This window comes from Arvicanthis niloticus, chromosome 1, assembly GCF_011762505.2.
Source record: "Arvicanthis niloticus isolate mArvNil1 chromosome 1, mArvNil1.pat.X, whole genome shotgun sequence".
Classification (NCBI taxonomy): Eukaryota; Metazoa; Chordata; class Mammalia; order Rodentia; family Muridae; genus Arvicanthis; species Arvicanthis niloticus.
The window spans coordinates 17,405,438-17,423,814 of record NC_047658.1 but is presented as its reverse complement, the minus strand read 5'-3'; the positions used below and the strand labels follow the sequence as shown (position 1 = coordinate 17,423,814).

Below are 18,377 nucleotides of genomic sequence, written 5' to 3'. Positions count from 1 at the left end.
AGGATGACCTTGAACTCCTGATCCCCCCCCCTTGCCTCCACCTTTCCAGTGCTGGAATTACAGGTGGGGCAACACCACACTGAGATGAATAAAGTGTTATTAAAAATTAAAAGCCTCAGGATTTAGAGTGATTTGGATTTCAGTTCTTCAGATTAGGATGTTCAACCCTTGCTTCCTACACTGCTCACACCAGATATGTTGTCACAACAATGAGAAAAGTATTCAATAAACATCAAGCCTGTACTACTTTAAGGAACAGGAAACGGTCCGCTGTAATGCCCAGCGGGCCAGAGTGGTTAGAACTGACCTGTGTGTTATGTACCTGTCCTGCCTTGTGCCATTCTGTCACACACTGGTGATCCTTTCCTGGTTTTCCACTTGCCTACATTAAGGATTCATTAAGGCTGGGGCTACATACAGGTCAACAGTAGACTGCCTGCCTAGAATCCCCTCCAGTGGAAATTCCCTCCAGTGGGGGCATGCTCAGTGGGAAAGCATTTGCCTAGAGTCCCCCACTGAAGGGTTGGGGGCTGGCTAAGGGGTAGATGTCTCGCCTGGCAAGCCCAAGGTCTTGGGTTCAATTTAGGGATTCAGTGAATTCTCCTACAACTTATGCCAGCTGTCTTGAGCCCAAAGAGTGGGGAAACCCCACCCCCCATCACAAACGTGAAAAGAGAACTATTTCCCCACTGTTTAGCTTTTTGCCGACTTAGCTCTTACAAAAAAAATTAAGTAAATTATTACATTTATTTGTTTTGTATGGGAGTTGGATTTCTGGGTCTGAGGGAAGAAGCTGTGGTTGGACCCTGTCTAAGTGAGGAGGCTGGGTCCTGGACTCCCAGGGTCTGACGGAGGAGGCTAGGGTCTGTGTATCTGGGTCTGAGGAAGAAGGCTGGGGCTCTTGCACCTGAGTCTGAGAGAGGAAGATTGGGTCTAGACAACTATGACTAAGGGAGGAGGCTCTGGGGTCTGTGCACCTTGGGTCTGAGGGAGGAGGGACAGAGTCTGGAAGAAGGTTGGTCTCCTTCAGCAGGAGGCAGCTGGATGAAGTGCATCTCAGGCCGGGGTTCTGAAGGAGGACGCCAGGCCGGGGGAGGGCGGAGGAGGGGCAGGGCCACAGTAACAAAGGCCTCTCCCTCCAACGAGCAACCCCCCCGGCCCCGCCTCCGCGGCCCCCCTCCTGCCCTGATTGGCCGTTCTCCCTGCCCGTCAGCGCCACCCCCCCTCCCTGGGTCTGCAGCAGCTCCGGCCACCTCGTCGCGCCCCCCCAGCCCCCTCCCCCCGCCCCCGCCGCCCCCCGGGCCGGTGCAGCCGCAGGCGGGGTTCCCCTCCCCCTCCCCCTCTCCCCCAGGCTCGCGCGCCCCGACCGCCCCCTCCCCTCCCCCTCCGCGCCGCCGCGATGCCCCCCCCTGCGCCCGGGGCCCGGCTCCGGCTCCTCGCCGCCGCCGCCCTGGCCGGCCTGGCCGTCATCAGCCGAGGTACCGCAGCGCCGGGGGCGGGGGGCTCGGCGGGGAACCCAGAGGTCCTGGGAAAGGGTACAGGACCGGGGCGGGAGCAAACAGGGAGTTCCCCCGGGGGGGGGGGGATGCGGAGGTCTGGAGCTGGACACCTGGGCGCAGTCCTTGGCTGGGCAGGGGGTCCTTGGGTGCATGGATGCGCGCTGGGGCACAGAGATGCACGTTCTCATCTGGTCAGCTGCTCCATCACTGGCAAGGGGGTCTCAGACACCTGCTGCCGGCCTGGGGCGGCAAGAATGTTCGGCTCTAGGTCAGGGAGAGGCTCAGACGTTGGGGTGACAGTCCTCACCTGGGCAGGGTCTCCAAACTGAGATGGGGTACCAGGCCTGGAATGTTGTGGAGGGGGTCTTGTCTTGGCGTTTTTTGGAGAGGGTTTCCTGCGCAGTCCTTGCCTGGGGACTGGGCTCTGCGTCTTTAGGTCAAGGTAGAGGAGGGAATGTGCAAGTAAGGAGGACAGAACGTCCACAGACTGAAATCCCCAGACTCAGGAATATCAGGAAAGGGCTTGAGACTCCCTATCCGGTTTTTCCTCTCAGCATTTGGGGTGTTTGCAGATAACTGGGAGATGGTCCTGGAAAGCCAGAAAGTTGAGGAGCTGGGCTAAGAATTCCGATCTAAAGTCTTTGAATGAATGTCTGGATGGATGAAGGGGTGGGGGTTGGGCTGGAGAGGGCAGGACAGGAAGAGTTAATGCAGGGTCACAAGGTTACTAGTCTTAGCCAGTTCAGTGGTCCTGGAGACCCTCTGTAACTGCAAGAATGAGCCCTGCCCTGAGGATGTGTCTGGACTGTGCTTCCCCTGCAGGGCCTGTCAGGGAGTCTAGGAAAATGCTCGGAAGGCACAGGAGGAAGAGGGATGGGGCAGAAGGCTGAGCTTTGGGGACCCAGGAAGCCAGGAAAGTGTTAATCTGGTGTTTCCGCATCACTTCCTCCAGGCCTTGTCCAATCAAGCACCACAGAATCAGGGTCATGCTATGCCATCAGGGACAGTAGTCCCCAACATTGTGACCCCAGCAGCCCCAAGGGAAGCAGCTATCTGGTCCTCCCATTAAGTCACCCTCAGCCACACACAGCTTCACAGCCAAGCCACACCTGCAGACTAGAGTCACATAATGAACCTTGTCCACGCAGGACAACCACACACGACACCCACGCACAGATTCATTGGGGGAGGGCATGGATTCTGCCAGGAGTGGAATGGGCCAGAAAGTCCACTCCTTACCACAGTACAAGGCTGAGCCCTGCCTGACCTGGTGACCATAAGTTGGGCACCTTTCTCTCCTGTAACTTTAGGCTGCTTCTGGCTTATTTATGGGGCCCGTCTCCAGTCTGTTATTTGATGAAGACATTCTCTATCTCCCTGGGCCGTTTTCCTATCCCTGCTGGTTTTAGCACAGAGGCACATCTGCCTCTCTGAGCTCCATCAACCACCCCCCACATCTGAGTCCCTCCTCTTTCCTCACTCCCTCTTTCGTATACTGTACCCTTGCTCACTTTGGCATCTGTTTCTTCCCCCCCCCCCCCCACATTGTACATCCTTGAACCCTGACTGCTACCCAGCTTTCTTCTTAGGTACTGACTGTCCCATTTGCTAATCTGACTCTCAGAAACCATTACTACGTGCATGCTCCCGAGATGAGGGGGACCTTTGGCAAAGCCATACGACCTTGATCAGGTCTCTGGCCTTGGGTACCCCATCTGAAAACTGAGTGAGAGAAGGTGAGACCCAGTGGGGTGAACAAAGATATATCTACCTGTCGGGTAGGTGCCCCATTTGTATCCCACTGCTACTTTGGAGGGAAAAGACACCCCGTTTTGTAAAATATGCATCCACAATCCATGTTTTATCCATGTTTTTCACAACGAGCATGTATGAGCCAAATCCCTGACCCTAACTTGCTCACATGTAGTCATGTGTTTTTCTAGTCAGAGTCTCACTATGTAGTCCAAGCTGGCCTGGCCTGGAAATTCAAGGTGATCTTTTGTCTTGGCTTCCCAAATGCTGTGATTACAGGCATGAACCTGGACCATTCAATGTATGTGTGTGTGTGTGTGTGTGTGTGTGTGATGTGTGCATGCATGTGCGTGCATGTTAAGGTCTCAATATGTAGCCATAGTTGTAGACCATGCTGGCCTTGAACTGAAGGCAATCCTCCTGCCTCTTCTTCTTAGATCCTGGTACTGTGGATATGGGCTACCAGTCCCAGTTCTAACACTCACCTGAGAGAAGCCAATGATCAGGATCCAGGCAGCAGAGGAACATACTCCTCCAGCATTGTCTTCCTTTCACAAAGTCATTCCACACAACTTTCAATGCAAAAGCAAAGAAAGCCTGGTTGGTTCTTGCTAGTGTTTTCATCCTAAAGTAGAAATCACGCCAGCCCATTTCTCTGTTGCGGGCTTATTTACACGTAGCAAAGCCTCCCTGGCTGTGTAACTGTGAACCTACAGTTAACCCCTCCACTCCCCCACCTCGCCTAAATCTTCCATGCCAACACCATCCACACATTTACATATTCACCCACAAAATGAAACTATGCTGGCTGGAGATGTGGCTCGGTTGGTAGAATGCTTGCACACCTGTGTTCCCTGCACTTGGGAGGCAGAGGCAGGAAGACCAGAGATTCAAGGCCAGCCTCTGCTACTAAGACAACCTGGGCTATTTGAGACCTTGTCTCAAAACTAACTGAATCAAAAAAAAAAAAAAATTCAACAGAGGGAGTGAATTGGTAGAAAGATGCCTGTTGCTCATGGGCAGCTGGAGGGGAGAAGGCAGTGCACACAGCAGCCAGGGATAAAGCCCAGCGCCACCCCACTGACCATTCCCTGAGCCAGGCTCTGACACTTAATCTTCCCCCTGTTTGGCTTGCTTTTTAAAAATATTATATTTTATATTGCATTTACTTATTTGTGTGTTGGAGGTCAGGGGACAGCTTGTGGGAGTCAGCTCTCTTTCCACCATGTGGGTCCAGGGTATTGAACTCAGGTCATCAGCCTTGGCAGCCCAAGCTGGTCTGGAACTCAGTGGGTAGTCAGGAGGTTTTCCTGTTTTGTGGCTAGCCCAGGCTGGTCTCAAACTTGGAGCAGTTGTCATGTCTTACTATCCTCAGCACCAGGGTTACAACCGTGTACCGCCACGCCTAGCAAATATTTCATACACTGTTGTTCTGAGCTCCTGAGAAATGTGATGTGTGCAGTGTGGGGCAGGGAGCAAGCCAGAGCAAGCACTGTCTTGCAGAGTCTATAGTGGGAATAAGAGACATCAAGAATCAGATGGTGAAAAAAATCTAGCAAACAAGTACATAGTTCATCTCAGAGAGTATCACATAATGGGAAGAGGCTAGCATTGCCTTGGAGAATGTGTTGTACATTTTAGAGGGAGAGGCATCCAGAAGACCACCCCTAGGAAGGTGAGAAGAGGGTTAAGGCCTGAGGAAGAAGAGAAGCCAACCTTGAACAGGTCCCCAGGAAACCTGCAGAAAAGCATGGCTTGATGTGAGGCACCCAGGCATCGCCTGGGTAGAGGCCCCCAGGCTTCCGAGTTGAGCAGAGAGGTGGGCTCTTGGGTGCCTGTCATGTCAGAGATTGCCCCTTCTGCAGCCCTTCCCTGAGCAGCCTCCAGGAACTCCCACAAAGTCTCCAGACCCCCAGTCTCCTCACTAACAATGGCTTCAAGGACTGTAGGGTCATTCTAGGCCCAGTCCCCACCCAAGGCTCCCAGCTTTGCCTGAGATTCATTCAGATTCCCAAAGAGTCTTACCTCTAATTTCTGGACACAGAGCTTGTCAGAAATCTCTTCCTCCTTTGACGGTGGCCTCTATTTATTGATTTATTCTGTTAGTCTAGACTAGAAATCTCACAAGAGCAGGGACTGACCACACAGGATGCCTACCAGCCCTTCAGCTCTCTTTCTCATTTTTTAAAATTAATTTATTTATTTATTTATTTATTTATTTATTTATTTATTAGACCTAGTTTCATTATATGGTTCAAACTGGCCTGGCACTCACTCTGCAGCCTGGCTAGCTTGGAACTCTGTAGTTAAGATGACCTCAAATTTGGAGCAATCCTCCTACCTCACTATCCAAGTACTGGTATTACAAGTTTGAGCCACCAAGCCTGACACTCACAGTGGCTCTATAATCTACCCTACATCCAGTAAAAGAGGGAGACTAATAATCATTTTCATTTGCCAGTGGAGAAACTGAGTCCCAGAGAGATGGAGGGACTTTTGTACTTTGAGGGACAGAGGTGATCCTTAATCCTGAGACGCCACCTTCTCTCCTAGGGCAAGCTAGAGCAGGCTGCTAGGACACATACTCACAGGATGTCTTGCAGGAGCGGCAGACCTCAGAAGTATCAGCCAACTAGACAGTCCTTCCTCTGCCCCAGCCAGGGAGGCTAAGCATGCCATTTCCTTGTGTCATCTCAAGGCAGCGCTCAGAAAATCTTCCACCGAATTCTTATTCATTTTCTCCAGATGGGGAAACTGAGGCTCAGTCCACAGGGATGTGTAATCAAGACATGGCAGGGTAGACACTGGACTTCCTAGCCCAGGCTCATTTAAAGTATGTTACATGCCTTTAGAACCTTCTCCTTCCCCTCCACAGGCTCCTCCCTGATCTGAGAAAGACACAGTCCTGGGTCACATAGAAAAAAAAAATCACAAAATCATGACAAAAACCCACATGGGTCTGAAGGGATGGCCCAGTGGGTGAGAGCACTGCTGCTCTTGCAGAAGACCTGGGTTTGGCTTCCAGTACCCATGTGACATCTCTCAGTTGCCACTAACTCCACTTCTAGCAGATCCAACACCCTATTCTGGTCTCTCTAGGTGCTTCTGCATGCACGTGGTGCACATAAATGCACACAGGCACACATATGTACACATAAAGTACAAATAATTGAATCTTGATTTTTAATGGCATCACCCAGAAACTCTGGGTCAAGTGAGGGAGGTGCTATAGACATCTAAACTGGCCACCTAGAACAGGGCATGGAGGCTCTCCCCCTAAACGGGATACTTATGTTGTGGTCTTGAGGAATGAGAAGGCATTCGAGAGTTAAAGAGTCACAAGTATCCATTCATATTTATTCAGACAACAGTTATTTCCAAGACAACTCCACTGGGAGCTGGGAGACACTAGGGACATAGGTCTGAGTCACAATGAGGCTCTGCCCCTAGAACATGTTTAATTTGTAGAAGAGATGGGTGTCATGTGTGGATTTAGTTTCAATGGAGAGTACCCAAGTTCTGTGGAAAGGAAGACCAGTCTTGGTGGAGTATTCCTAGCAGGGTTTACACATTAGTACATTAAATGTCTTTTGAGGCTTGCTGAGGGCCAGACATTGCCCTGGATCATGCTGCAGCCCTAGAAGAGGCCCTAGACATGGCAACAGTTGGGAAACTCAGGCAGTATCAGGAGGATTCACATTCAGTGAACTCCTAAGATTGGCTCTGGGGCCAGGCATAGCAGCCCATACCTTTAATCCCAGCACTGGGCAGGTGGATCTCTGTAAGTTTGAAGCTATCCTGGTCTGCATGAGTTCCAGGACAGCCAGGACTGTGTAGAGAAACCCTGTCTCAAAACAAAACAAACAAACACAACGATTGTTTTTGTGTAAGTGAATGACTGCCTGACTTGATTTCCACCCTCTTTGGATGAAGCCCAGAGAAGGAATAGGACTCCCTGAAGGTTACCCAGCATTGGATCCCAGAGTCTAATTTTTGTTGTTGGCGGTGGTTTTGTTTTTGTTTCTGTTTGTTTTGTTTTTGATTTTTGTTATTGTTTTGTTTGGTTTTTTGCTTTTGTTTTGACACATATATGAAGGTCTGAGATATCCCTACTTACAGACAAGGAGCTAAAGGCCCACTGAGAGACAGGCTCACTTATCACATGTCTTCTAGGACTGTCCACAAGACCACTTTGATTCAAGGTTGTTGACCTGAGCACAGAGGCTGGAGTTCACCTGAACCACTGGAGAAGAAGGGATTTGAGGGTTCGGTGGATTGAGGGGCAGAAAGAGGCATATCTGGGCTACAAGACAGGAATGGAGGCAAAAGGATGACACTGAGATCCTGAGACTTCACAGTTGGTCCTAGGGGCCATTGGAGGCTTCAGAAATGGCCGTGTCAATGCTGGGAAGATTCCTATGGCAAGGGTGCCTCATACTGGTCTCTCTGTCTGGAGGACCACAGATCAACTCTTTTCTGTGACTGGGGCCTCCACTCTTTGTCCCAGGGTTCTTGTTCCCACACTCATCCTGTGTGAGTGGGACTGGACATGTCAGCTCCAAAGCTCAGCACCTTGGACAGCTCACTGTTTTCCTCCCCTGCCCCCCTAAATCTGTCTTCTCTTCAGAGCACTGGGAGCTTCCAGCAATATCTGTGGGAGTCTTGCATTGACACAATTGTGGGGTGGGGGAAGCTAAGTACCCTAAAGTACCCAGAAAACTCCAGTTCTCAATGGGCTGAGGTTGAGGGCCTTTTCTCCGAAACCAGAAGAGCTTGGCATGCTGTGGGTGTGTCTGTTGGCCAGCCTAGGAAGGGAGCTTGGTACCACACATGGCTGTGTTCCTGAACTAAATCTCACATTCCCTCACTTCCTTTAGTCTGGATGCATATTTTGGTCTGTGACTTTCAGACTTGGTGTACACACACACACACACACACACACACACACACACACACACGCCCAGCCAAGCACAACCTGATCAGAGGTGTCCTCTTGATTTACTTACCAGATTCTTAGACAGGGCATCCCCTGTGTGTTGGAAGGGATGTGACAATGAGGTTGTCTGTCCCCTTGGACAGATAGATGGTGCAGTAGAACTCAGAGTCTTCCAAAGTGGGAATAGTGGGTGTCTACAATTCTGGGTGAGTGGACTTTGCAGCTGTGTATGGGGAACAAAACTGTTGTCAGTAGAACCATAAAGAGAAACTGGGGTGACTTCGCACCAATGCTGTTTGGCCTTTGGTGTCTGCTGGTGGCTGAGTGTGACTCTCTGCTCCTGGGAGACAACTGACTTCTACAACTGACCTTCTGCCAAGTGTGTATCAGGGCTGGGAGTCTGTCTGCTGTGGGCTGTAGCCACATGCGTGACAGGGAAGCTGGCTTAGTGTTCTAAGCTGGCCTTTGTGTTCTTTCTGGTCCTGTTGGGGTGGGTATGTGTGTACACATCCCATTGTTACCTGTGTATGTGTGACACGGTCCAGACTTCTCTCAGAGCAGCAATGGCTATGGCCTGAATGACCCCAGGCCTAGCCAGTCTGCTCCATTTGTTCTGTCCTAGCTCCATCCTGAGGGGCTGTTGATTGAGAGGCCCCTGGGGAGTCGTTGGGACACCATGGGCAATTAATTCATTACGTTAATTAGCTCCTTTTCCCAGGTTGGGGGCAGGGCAGCCCACTCAGGGCCCTCCCGCTTCAATCATTCAAGGTCATCCAGCCAGACCTCATCTCAGCACAGTCTCCTCCACCTCCACTTACCCAGCCCCTACTCCCTGGCTCTGGTCCAGTCTGCTGGCCCCAATCCAGCCTGCTGGCCCTGATCCACAGAGACTTGAGTGGTGGTGTGATTGGGCCTTGCTGGTATACACCATGTCAAGTGGGTCTGGGCATGCATTGTGAACAGTGGCATGCCATGTGTATCTGCCAGGTATGTGTGTGTGTGTGTGTGTGTGTGTGTGTGTGTGTGTGTGTGTGTGTGTATGTGTAAAGGTTGGTGTTCAAGTACATGGGGCACATAAAGGTGTGCATACAAGCCCATCTGTGGTTTGTTCTCTCTTTCTTTCTCTCTTTCTCTCCTTCTCTCCCTCCCTCCCCGCCCCCTGTCGGCACATTATATCTGAGTTAATGTGTGTTTATGTGCATTTGTGTGCATACATGTACACCTGCTCATGTGTATACATGTATAATTTGTTGCAAATACATTTGTATACATGGATACAACATGCTTATCAGTCTCTGTGTGAATGTGCACATATGTGCCTGTGTGTGCATGTGTGTATGCATGTGAGTCCTAAGCATTTGTATGTATGTATATGCATGATACGTGTGTCTATCTGCATACATATGTGTTATATCTATTCATTGTGTGCCTTTTCCTGAGGATGCGTGAATAAACATGTATCCATGGGGCTGGTAAGATGGCTAACAATGAAGTCAGTTGCTGCAGAGGACTTGAGTTCAGTACCCAGCACCCACATCAGACAGCTTACAATTGCCTTGTAACTCCAGCTGCAGGAGATTTGACATCCTCTCCAAGGGTGCATACACACACACACACACACACACACACACACACACACACACACACACAACCAAAACCACCAACAACAACAAAAGGAAATGTCTACCCACCCAGACAAGGGACAAACAACACATCAGAGAAATGATTCTTAAATGCAAGTCTAGCTTGGTGGACCAATGAGTTCAAATGGGGTTACTCACAAGCGTGTGGGCGTTAGTGACTCACAGGAATGTGGGCAACATGCAGGCAGCAGCACTATCAACGAAGAGTCATCCTCCTTACCTCCTAGCAAAGTTAACGAGGCTCCTCCGGAGGGGGCTTCTATGTACTGCCACATGAACTGGCATGACCCATTCTTGTGCTGCTTTGAGAGGGAGCACCATTTCCACAAGGGAATATTAGTTCAATCCTGTAAATACTTCATGTGGTGCTTTGATATCAAGACAGCAATCATGTCATGCCCAGAGGACAGTATTCCATATTATGTAACTCAGAGTCAGTGCACACTAATGTGCCTCTAAACACTTTGCACGTGTGTACGGTCTTCCTACTCGTGTAGCTGTGTGCTAAGACACGGATGCATGTCTGTGTCACTGCATTTGATATGTGCATGCCTGTGTCTGGGTGCAGAGGTATCTGTGTGCATGTGTCTGTGCACACTTGTCTGTGTGGATGGGCTGTGACTGACTGGATGTCACCTCTGTAAGTGCATTGCTTCACAAGAGTTCCATTCTGTTTATGAATCAGAGCAGACCTAGAGGAAGGGACATAGCATACTGGTCTAGTCCAAGTATGTCTGATGTGTGTGGATTTCTGAAAACAATAAATTCTTGTGGCAGTGGAGGCAGATGCCTGTGTTGCTAGGGCCATGTGTATGCATGTGTCCATGAATAGAGTATTTGCCAGAGCTGGTCCCGCCTCAGTTGCCAAAGCTGAGCAATCCCCTCCCTTCTTGCAGGGTTGCTGTCCCAGAGCCTGGAGTTCAGCTCACCTGCAGACAACTATACAGTGTGTGAAGGTGACAACGCCACCCTCAGGTATATCCCAGTTCAGGGGCTCAGGTAGCATGGGGTTTCACAAGGCTACTCCCCTTCCCCAACTCTGTGAAAGCCCCCGTGACAGCATGTGCATCTGGAGCCAGCTGTCAGGGGTGTGCACGCTAAGGAGAGCTCCGCCCATAGACCTTTCTGCTCTTGTAAAAGTGAAGAGATGGGAACCATTAGGGATTCAAAGTTCTGTAGACCACAGGGATGCTAGCAGGGGAAGGTTATCAGTCTCTGGGGCCCTGTCCTCAACTAGGATCTCTCCCCACAGCAGGGTCACTGTCCCTTATTCTGTCCCTTATTCATTCTCTCTCTCTCTCTCTCTCTCTCTCTCTCTCTCTCTCTCTCTCTCTCTCTCTCCCCTTTCTGGATCTCTATTTCTCGCTCTGTATGGGTGTCTATATTTCTCAAATTATGTCAATCTCTTCTCATCCCTTTTCCCCTTCACTCTTTCTAAATCTCTGTCTCTGTCTCTCTCTCTAGATCTCTGCCCCATCTTTCTGATTCTCTCTCTCTCTCTCTCTCTCTCTCTCTCTCTCTCTCTCTCTCTCTCTCTCTCCCCTACTCATTTTTGTTCTTCTTTCTTGGGGTCTCTGCCCAACTCTTTTTCCATTTCTGAGTCTCTTCCCACCCCATCCCTCCTTTTCTCGCTCTCCCTCTCTCTCTCCCTCTCTCCTTCCCTCTCTCTCTAACACACAGCAGCCCCTCAGAAGTCTAGCTTCCAGGCTTCCCTTCTGTACAGTGGACGTGGCAAGGCCTGCCTCCCAGGGTTCTGCATGTGTACTGGAGGTGGGTGGGGAAACCCTTGCCTTCTCTCCTCACTCTCCTCTTCCTCCCCAGCTGCTTCATTGATGAGCATGTGACCCGAGTAGCCTGGCTAAACCGTTCCAACATCCTGTATGCGGGCAATGACCGTTGGACCAGTGACCCCCGGGTACGACTGCTCATTAACACCCCTGAGGAATTCTCCATCCTCATCACCCAGGTGGGGCTCGGTGATGAGGGTCTCTACACCTGCTCCTTCCAGACCCGCCACCAGCCCTACACCACTCAGGTCTACCTCATTGTCCATGGTGAGTCTTGTGTGACAATGAGGGAAAGTGGGGAGGGGACAGGAAGACAGGCTTGCAGGCTAGGAGGAGGCATCAGTGAACAGCCTGCACTGTGTGCACTTGGCCACTGCTGGGCACTGCCCTGGGATACAAGTGAGAGGCACATGAGCTACCTCACCCTTGTGGATTTTAGCAGAGCAGGAGGGTTCTCCAGCAAGGCAGTGGAAGAGGTGCCCATCCACAGCTCCGTGAATTTGCTAAGTTGTGTGATTGAAACTACCCATGGGTGGGAAGGGAACTCTTCTAGGCACTGAAGACACACACTTAGACTCCTGTGTCTGATGAGATAGGATTGTGGTCTGGACTCGGGTGTAGTGTGACGGAGAGGGGCTCAGGGTCTGCACCCTAAGGTCTGAAGAAATAAGATTGAGTCTGAGTATTGCTTCTGGTTCTGAGGGAGGGTGGCTGAAGTCTGAACTCCTGGGACTGAGGAAATAGGATTTGCATCTGGAGTCCTGGTTATGAAGGAGTGAGGGAGGAGGGCTGGAGCCTGGGAGTCCTAAGTCTGAGGGTAGAGGTCTGAGTAGGGCCTGAGTCTGTACCCCTGGGTCTAATGATGGAGAACTGGGTTCTGTAATGCTGGGTCTGGGGTGAGGAAGACAGGGCTATAATCTTGGATCTGAAACTGTGCAGCTTAGGTCTGAGTGGCTGGGCATGCACCCTCACCCCAAGTCTCCCTTCTGTCTCCAGTTCCTGCCCGTATTGTGAACATCTCCTCACCTGTGGCAGTGAATGAAGGGGGCAATGTGAACCTTCTCTGCCTGGCTGTGGGAAGGCCAGAGCCCACTGTCACCTGGAGACAGCTCCGAGGTGAGGATCCTCTCCATCTGTGATCTGGGCCCTGCAGGTCTCCCATTTCCCTAGATGGAGTCCCAGATTCCCTTTCAGCCCTCTGGTGGCTCGATTCCTTCCCACCCTGACCCCATTTCTTATCAGACTCTAATCCCCTCATCTGGTGGCCACCTACCTGATGTGCAGGCTGTCCTCCTGTGTTCCCCTGACACTCCCCACCCGAGCTTCCCTCCACCTGACAGTCTCCTGACTAAGGCTGCAAATGAGGCTGCATCCAGTGTCCCCACCACCACCATTCTATCGCCCTCATTTCCATCCTCACTCCCCCAGGGTTTGGTAGCCTAGTGGTTTGAACAGTCCCCAGACCTCAGCCTCAGCAACTCCTGGAAATTTTCCAGAAATGCACATACTCGGGCTTCTGCCCTAGATCCAGAGGCAATCAGGGGCCTCCCCTATCTCTACCTACAGCCTGCTTAATGAGTTCTGAGAGCCAGTTTCCCAAAAGGTACCACCAAGCTGCCTGACATATATCAGGCCAGGACACCACTTCATCTCCATCCCCAAATACCCCAGTCTCTGGATCTTCCTGCTTCTTTACAGACCCATAATGACCATCACTGTGTCCTGTTCCTTAGATGAACTGAGAGTAGGAAGCCTAGTTTAGCCTCATGTCCCTTCATACTCCCCCTTGGTGTAGGATGAACCTTAAATCCTACTCACTATAAGTTCTAGATGGTCTTTTGTGACCTCAGGTCTGAAAAAAAAAAAAAAGACCCCAGGTATCTGGATTATCAATCTCAATCATGAGGTCTGAATCCCCTGAACCCCAAAAGAACTCCAGACCCTCCCTGACTGGGTCTGTCTCTCCTGGGTTCTTAAAAGCCAAAAGCCAAGATCCTGGCTTCACTTCCTAGTCCTAAGTGGGTCCCCTGAGCATGACAGAGATTGCAGATCCCTAGGTCTCCCGCACCCCAAATCCTAGGCCCCTTTCCACTGGGTTCTGAGCTCCCCAGCCCAACCCTTAGCTCCATCCTGCCCCGAGAGGGCCTTCCCGGCTCCTACTGACCCGGGCACTCCAGGCCCTGCTGTGCCCGCCCCGCTGATGTGTGTCCGTGTTGTGCCCGTGTTGTCCCGTGTTAAGTGTTTGTGTCCGGCCCTGCCCCCCATCCCCACCTCCCCCACAGACGGCTTCACCTCAGAGGGTGAGATCCTGGAAATCTCAGACATCCAGCGGGGTCAGGCCGGGGAATATGAATGCGTTACTCACAACGGGGTGAACTCAGCGCCAGATAGCCGCCGCGTGCTGGTCACAGTGAATTGTGAGCATCAAGGGGGCACAGGGGCGGACCCTGGGTGCCTGGGGAGGAGGGGTCTGCTGCATGACGGTGGAAGCTAGGTGGGAATTCAGATCTGAGGTGGGAGGGTGCTGAAATGAGGCTCTGAAGTCCCCACGCAGCGAGAATGTGCTCTGGCCTTTGTCCCTTTTCAGATCCCCCAACCATCACGGATGTGACCAGCTCGCGCACCGCCCTGGGCCGGGCTGCCCTCCTGCGCTGCGAAGCTATGGCTGTGCCACCTGCAGATTTCCAGTGGTACAAGGATGACAGGCTGTGAGGACTGCACGGGGCAGGGCTGAGGGAAAAGGGAGGGGAGAGAGGTCCTAGGTTTGCGATCACAAAGTCCAGCAGGACGGGGGTGGGAGAGGGGGTGGGGGGAAAGCCCTGGGTCCTGAGAGGCTAGGGTCCAGCTTCTAGGTTACGGGGGATCTGTGGGCTCCTGGAAGACTATTTCGGGCACCGATATGATGAATGCTGGGATTGTGCTCCCCCACCAAAGATCTGAGGTCGAAGGTCGATGCTAAGTGTCTGAAAGACAAATTTTAAAAGACTGTTGGGGCTGAGTTTAAGAGACACTGGGGATTAAGGACACACACTGGGGATGTTCTTGAGTGGCCCTGGTGCATGGATACAGGATCCCTGGGAGAAGCCAGGGTCCCTGGGGTACCAGAGCTCGAGGTCTCTTGAGGAAGAGAGCCTGAGTGCATGTGGAAGAACTGGGCACTGCACCCCAAGGGAGGCCAAGACCAATCCTGATCCGGATTTCCTGCAGGCTAAGTAGCGGCTCTGCGGAGGGCTTCAAGGTGCAGACGGAGCGCACCCGCTCTATGCTTCTCTTCGCCAACGTGAGCGCCAGGCACTATGGCAACTACACCTGTCGTGCAGCCAACCGGCTCGGAGCGTCCAGCGCCTCCATGCGGCTCCTGCGTGCGTCTGCTACGGGAGGCGGGGTGGGACAAGGCTAAAAGGGCGGAGCACGGGTGGGGTCGGGAGGCAGAGATATAGGGACATCCCTGACCAGAATTTACAAAACTCCAACAGTGCCACAAGAGTAAAGAAACCGATTCTCAGGTGGTAGGGTGATTGCCTGGTGCGCACAAAGATATGGCCCCCATCACTATTTAAAGCCAGCATGGCTTTACAGCATCCAGAAAGGAGAAGGCAGGAAGTTACAAAGTGAGTTCAAGATCTGGAGACTTTCACGACCTAGTAGAAAACAATAAGCAAGTGGGCTGATGGACAATATTAAAGAAACCGGTATACATGGAAAAATATAGACAGGATTGGGGATGATAAGTTCAAAGCATGGTTGAGACAAAGTCATCAGAGAAAGGGAAGCCCTGTGCAAGCCAGGAGAAGAGGGATCAGGGAGTGCAAAGACACAGGAAGGAGAGTAGCCTGATGAGGAGGTCCGCCTTTGGCTGCTATTAGAGACCCAGCCCAGAGCCTCTCAGCAATGATTAGAGGCTTGGGCCGACTATACTGGAGGCCAAGGCCACTGGAGGCTGTTACACAGTAAGCACCGTGTGACTACCAAGCACTTTTACTGCTTGAGGGACAGCTGAGCACAGAGTGGTAAGGAGGCTGCTTCAGGAATCCAGTCTCAGTATCCCAAGCTGTCTGGGAACAGAGTCCAGGGGCCTATTCTTGGCTGGGTACGGAAGGTGTGAGCAAAGAGAGAAGCTGGGTCAAAAGCTGAACTCTGAGCCCGGGACTTGCAGAGTGTCATCGCAAATACTCAGGAGGCTAAAGAAAGAGGATTGAAAGTTCAAGTCCAGCTTAACCGACTTAGTGGGACCTTGTTGTGAAAGAGAAAGTAAAGAGCAGTCTGAGATGTAGCTTAGCCTTGCTTAGAATCCCCCAGTGAGGGCCTTGGAGTGTGAGTCAGAGGTGGAACATCTTCCTAGAGTGTGCAAATCGGTACATTCCCTCCTTGGCAAAGCAAACAAAGTGATGCCAAGACAAAACAAAAACAAAATGCACAAGCAGTCAAGCAAACATAGCAGTCCTGAGGTTTCTGGTGCACTGAGAAGGTGGTTGCTAGAAACTCTGACAAGATTTTTAACAGGGAAAAAAATGAATCCCAGCGAACCAGACTAACCAGCAGAAAGGAAACGGGGATGATTTGGGAGATATGGGATCCCAAAACAGATAAGGACACACACGGAACCCAAGCCCTAGAGAGTTCTGATCACACAGACCCTCAAAGGCTGAAGGAAGAGGAGGCACCTAGGAGAAAGACCTGCAGGGCCTCCCCACCCTAACACCCCCCTGTGACCTGTCTTCTCTCCCCAGGCCCAGGATCCCTGGAGAACTCAGCTCCGAGGCCCCCCGGGCCCCTGACCCTCCTCTCTGCCCTGAGCTGGCTGTGGTGGAGAATGTGATGCCATCAAGTCCAGCGCACCTCCCCCTGCAGGGGGCCTCAGGCCAGGAGCAAGAGAAAGGGGGTGAGCAAGCGCCATGGGTCTCCAGGGGGACAGAAGAGCTCTTAGCCACAGAGGAAGAAAGAAGAAGAGGAGGAAGGTCTTTTAGAGAACCCATCACTGTGAGGGATAACGCAAAATTATGCATCTTTCTACAGCCATTCTCGCCACCCGTTCACGTTTCCAATTGTGACCCACCCCCAGCCACCCCACACCCCTCTCTTAGCTCAGGCTGTCAACTGGCTCGTGTGTGTGTGTGTGTGTGTGTGTGTGTGTGTGTGTGTGTGTGTTGTGAAGGTGTGCTGGGGGAGGGAACCAGGAGGACCCCTTCTCTGGCACTGACACTCTCCCATGGCCCCTGCCCATTCCTGCTGCCTCTCTTCCTTTGGCTGGAGGTAGGTATGGGGGCTTCATGGTGGAAGCTTTGACAAGAAGATTGCCAGCTTTCCACCTTCCCATATATGCATGAACACCTACCCCTCTCCTTGCTATTGAAGGGGCAGGTAGGGTAGGTGTCAAGTGTCACTCAGCCTTTGTGAATAGGTGGGGATCTCCTTGAAGGCTGTTTCTCCCTGCTCCATCAACAGTTGCCTGCAGCCAGAGGCTCCATCACTGGCTCAGTGGCCTGAAACCTCCCTTGCCCTGTCCCTCCCCTCCTCTTCCCTCCCCTGAACTTTCTGGCCCTCTTCCCGGGCCAATCGGTGCTTCCATTCAATTGATAGGCTAGTGTCACTTGTCACCTGCCTATCTCAGTGCTTTGCCCCACCCATACCCCCAGACTCTCCTTGGCCACAGTGGCACCCTCCAGCTGCCCTCGGGCCCCAGCAGCTGGTCCATAAGTGTGGCCTCCCTGGCAACCTGCTCCCTGGCCTCTCAACCCATAATACCTCCAAAGGCTGCTGTGATCACACACACACACACACACACACACACACAGCATGCATGCATGCACGCTCATGCACACACACACACACACACACACACACACACACACACACACATGCACGCACACATGCACACCAGCGACTGACCAGCAATAGCTCCTGGCTTCACCTGTCCCAGAGTCTGTGACTAGCAACAGTTTCCCCAGAGTGGGCCACACTGGAAGCTGACAGGATCTGTGTATGGGAACACCGCATCTTGATACACATCAGGCCTCACGGAGTTGGGAGAGAGGAGACACACAGACATCCTGAGCCCAGGCAGAGGCACCATGCCACCAGCCCTAAATTCAGAAACTACACACCCAAAACCACACCACTCAGAGCCTGGTGAAGACGGCAGAGAGGGGCAGGGAGGCAAGGGGCAGTGACTGTACCTCAGACGGGGGCGTGGGCCCCATCCCACATTGTCTTCCATTCCCAGGGTCCGGGATGGGGTGGGGAGGGGGAGGGCTACAAAGGGAGGTGGGAGGGGGGCCCTGGGGGCCGTGTGTTCCGATTCATGGGGAGTGTTGAGACCACCACACCAATAAACGCCTTTTTCCAAAGTCCCCGCCTGTGGAAGTCAATGTCATTGAGGATTTGGGCAAGTGGATTTGGGCAAAGGAGGTGTGGTTATTTGATAGAAAATCCCCAGCGCCTTCCCTACCTCTGCCTGTCAGGGAAGTGAACTCCAATTGGCTGGTCAAGGGAAGTGAACTCCAATTGGCTGGTCAAGGGCGCTCAGTCTCACAGCCTAAGGATACAGGGTAGCTCTATGTATTCCGTGCAGTGGGGAGGGCTAAGCGGGTAGCAACGAGGAAGAGGCTAACCTATGACTGAGAGAATGGCGGCAATGCAGAAACAGACAAGGGGCAGGGCTGGAGAATCAATTTCTAATGAATGCATCTTTAGAGCAGCTGGATCAAAATCTACCTGAAGCCCTCTCTCCCACACATAAGCAATAAAACCTATGTTTATA

General features: G+C 52.0%; 1 protein-coding gene across 1 annotated transcript; it reads left to right on the top strand.

Annotated features, from left to right (window-relative positions):
• Nucleotides 1-1,379: 1,379 nt before the first annotated feature.
• On the top strand, nt 1,380-17,967 carry Iglon5 (IgLON family member 5). Its single transcript, XM_034491113.2, has 8 exons — nt 1,380-1,478; nt 10,727-10,805; nt 11,652-11,884; nt 12,614-12,733; nt 13,900-14,034; nt 14,205-14,325; nt 14,825-14,979; nt 16,348-17,967. Exons 1-8 carry the CDS (start codon nt 1,400-1,402, stop codon nt 16,434-16,436), a joined length of 1,011 nt encoding a protein of 336 aa, XP_034347004.1. The 5' UTR covers nt 1,380-1,399; the 3' UTR covers nt 16,437-17,967.
• Nucleotides 17,968-18,377: the final 410 nt, after the last annotated feature.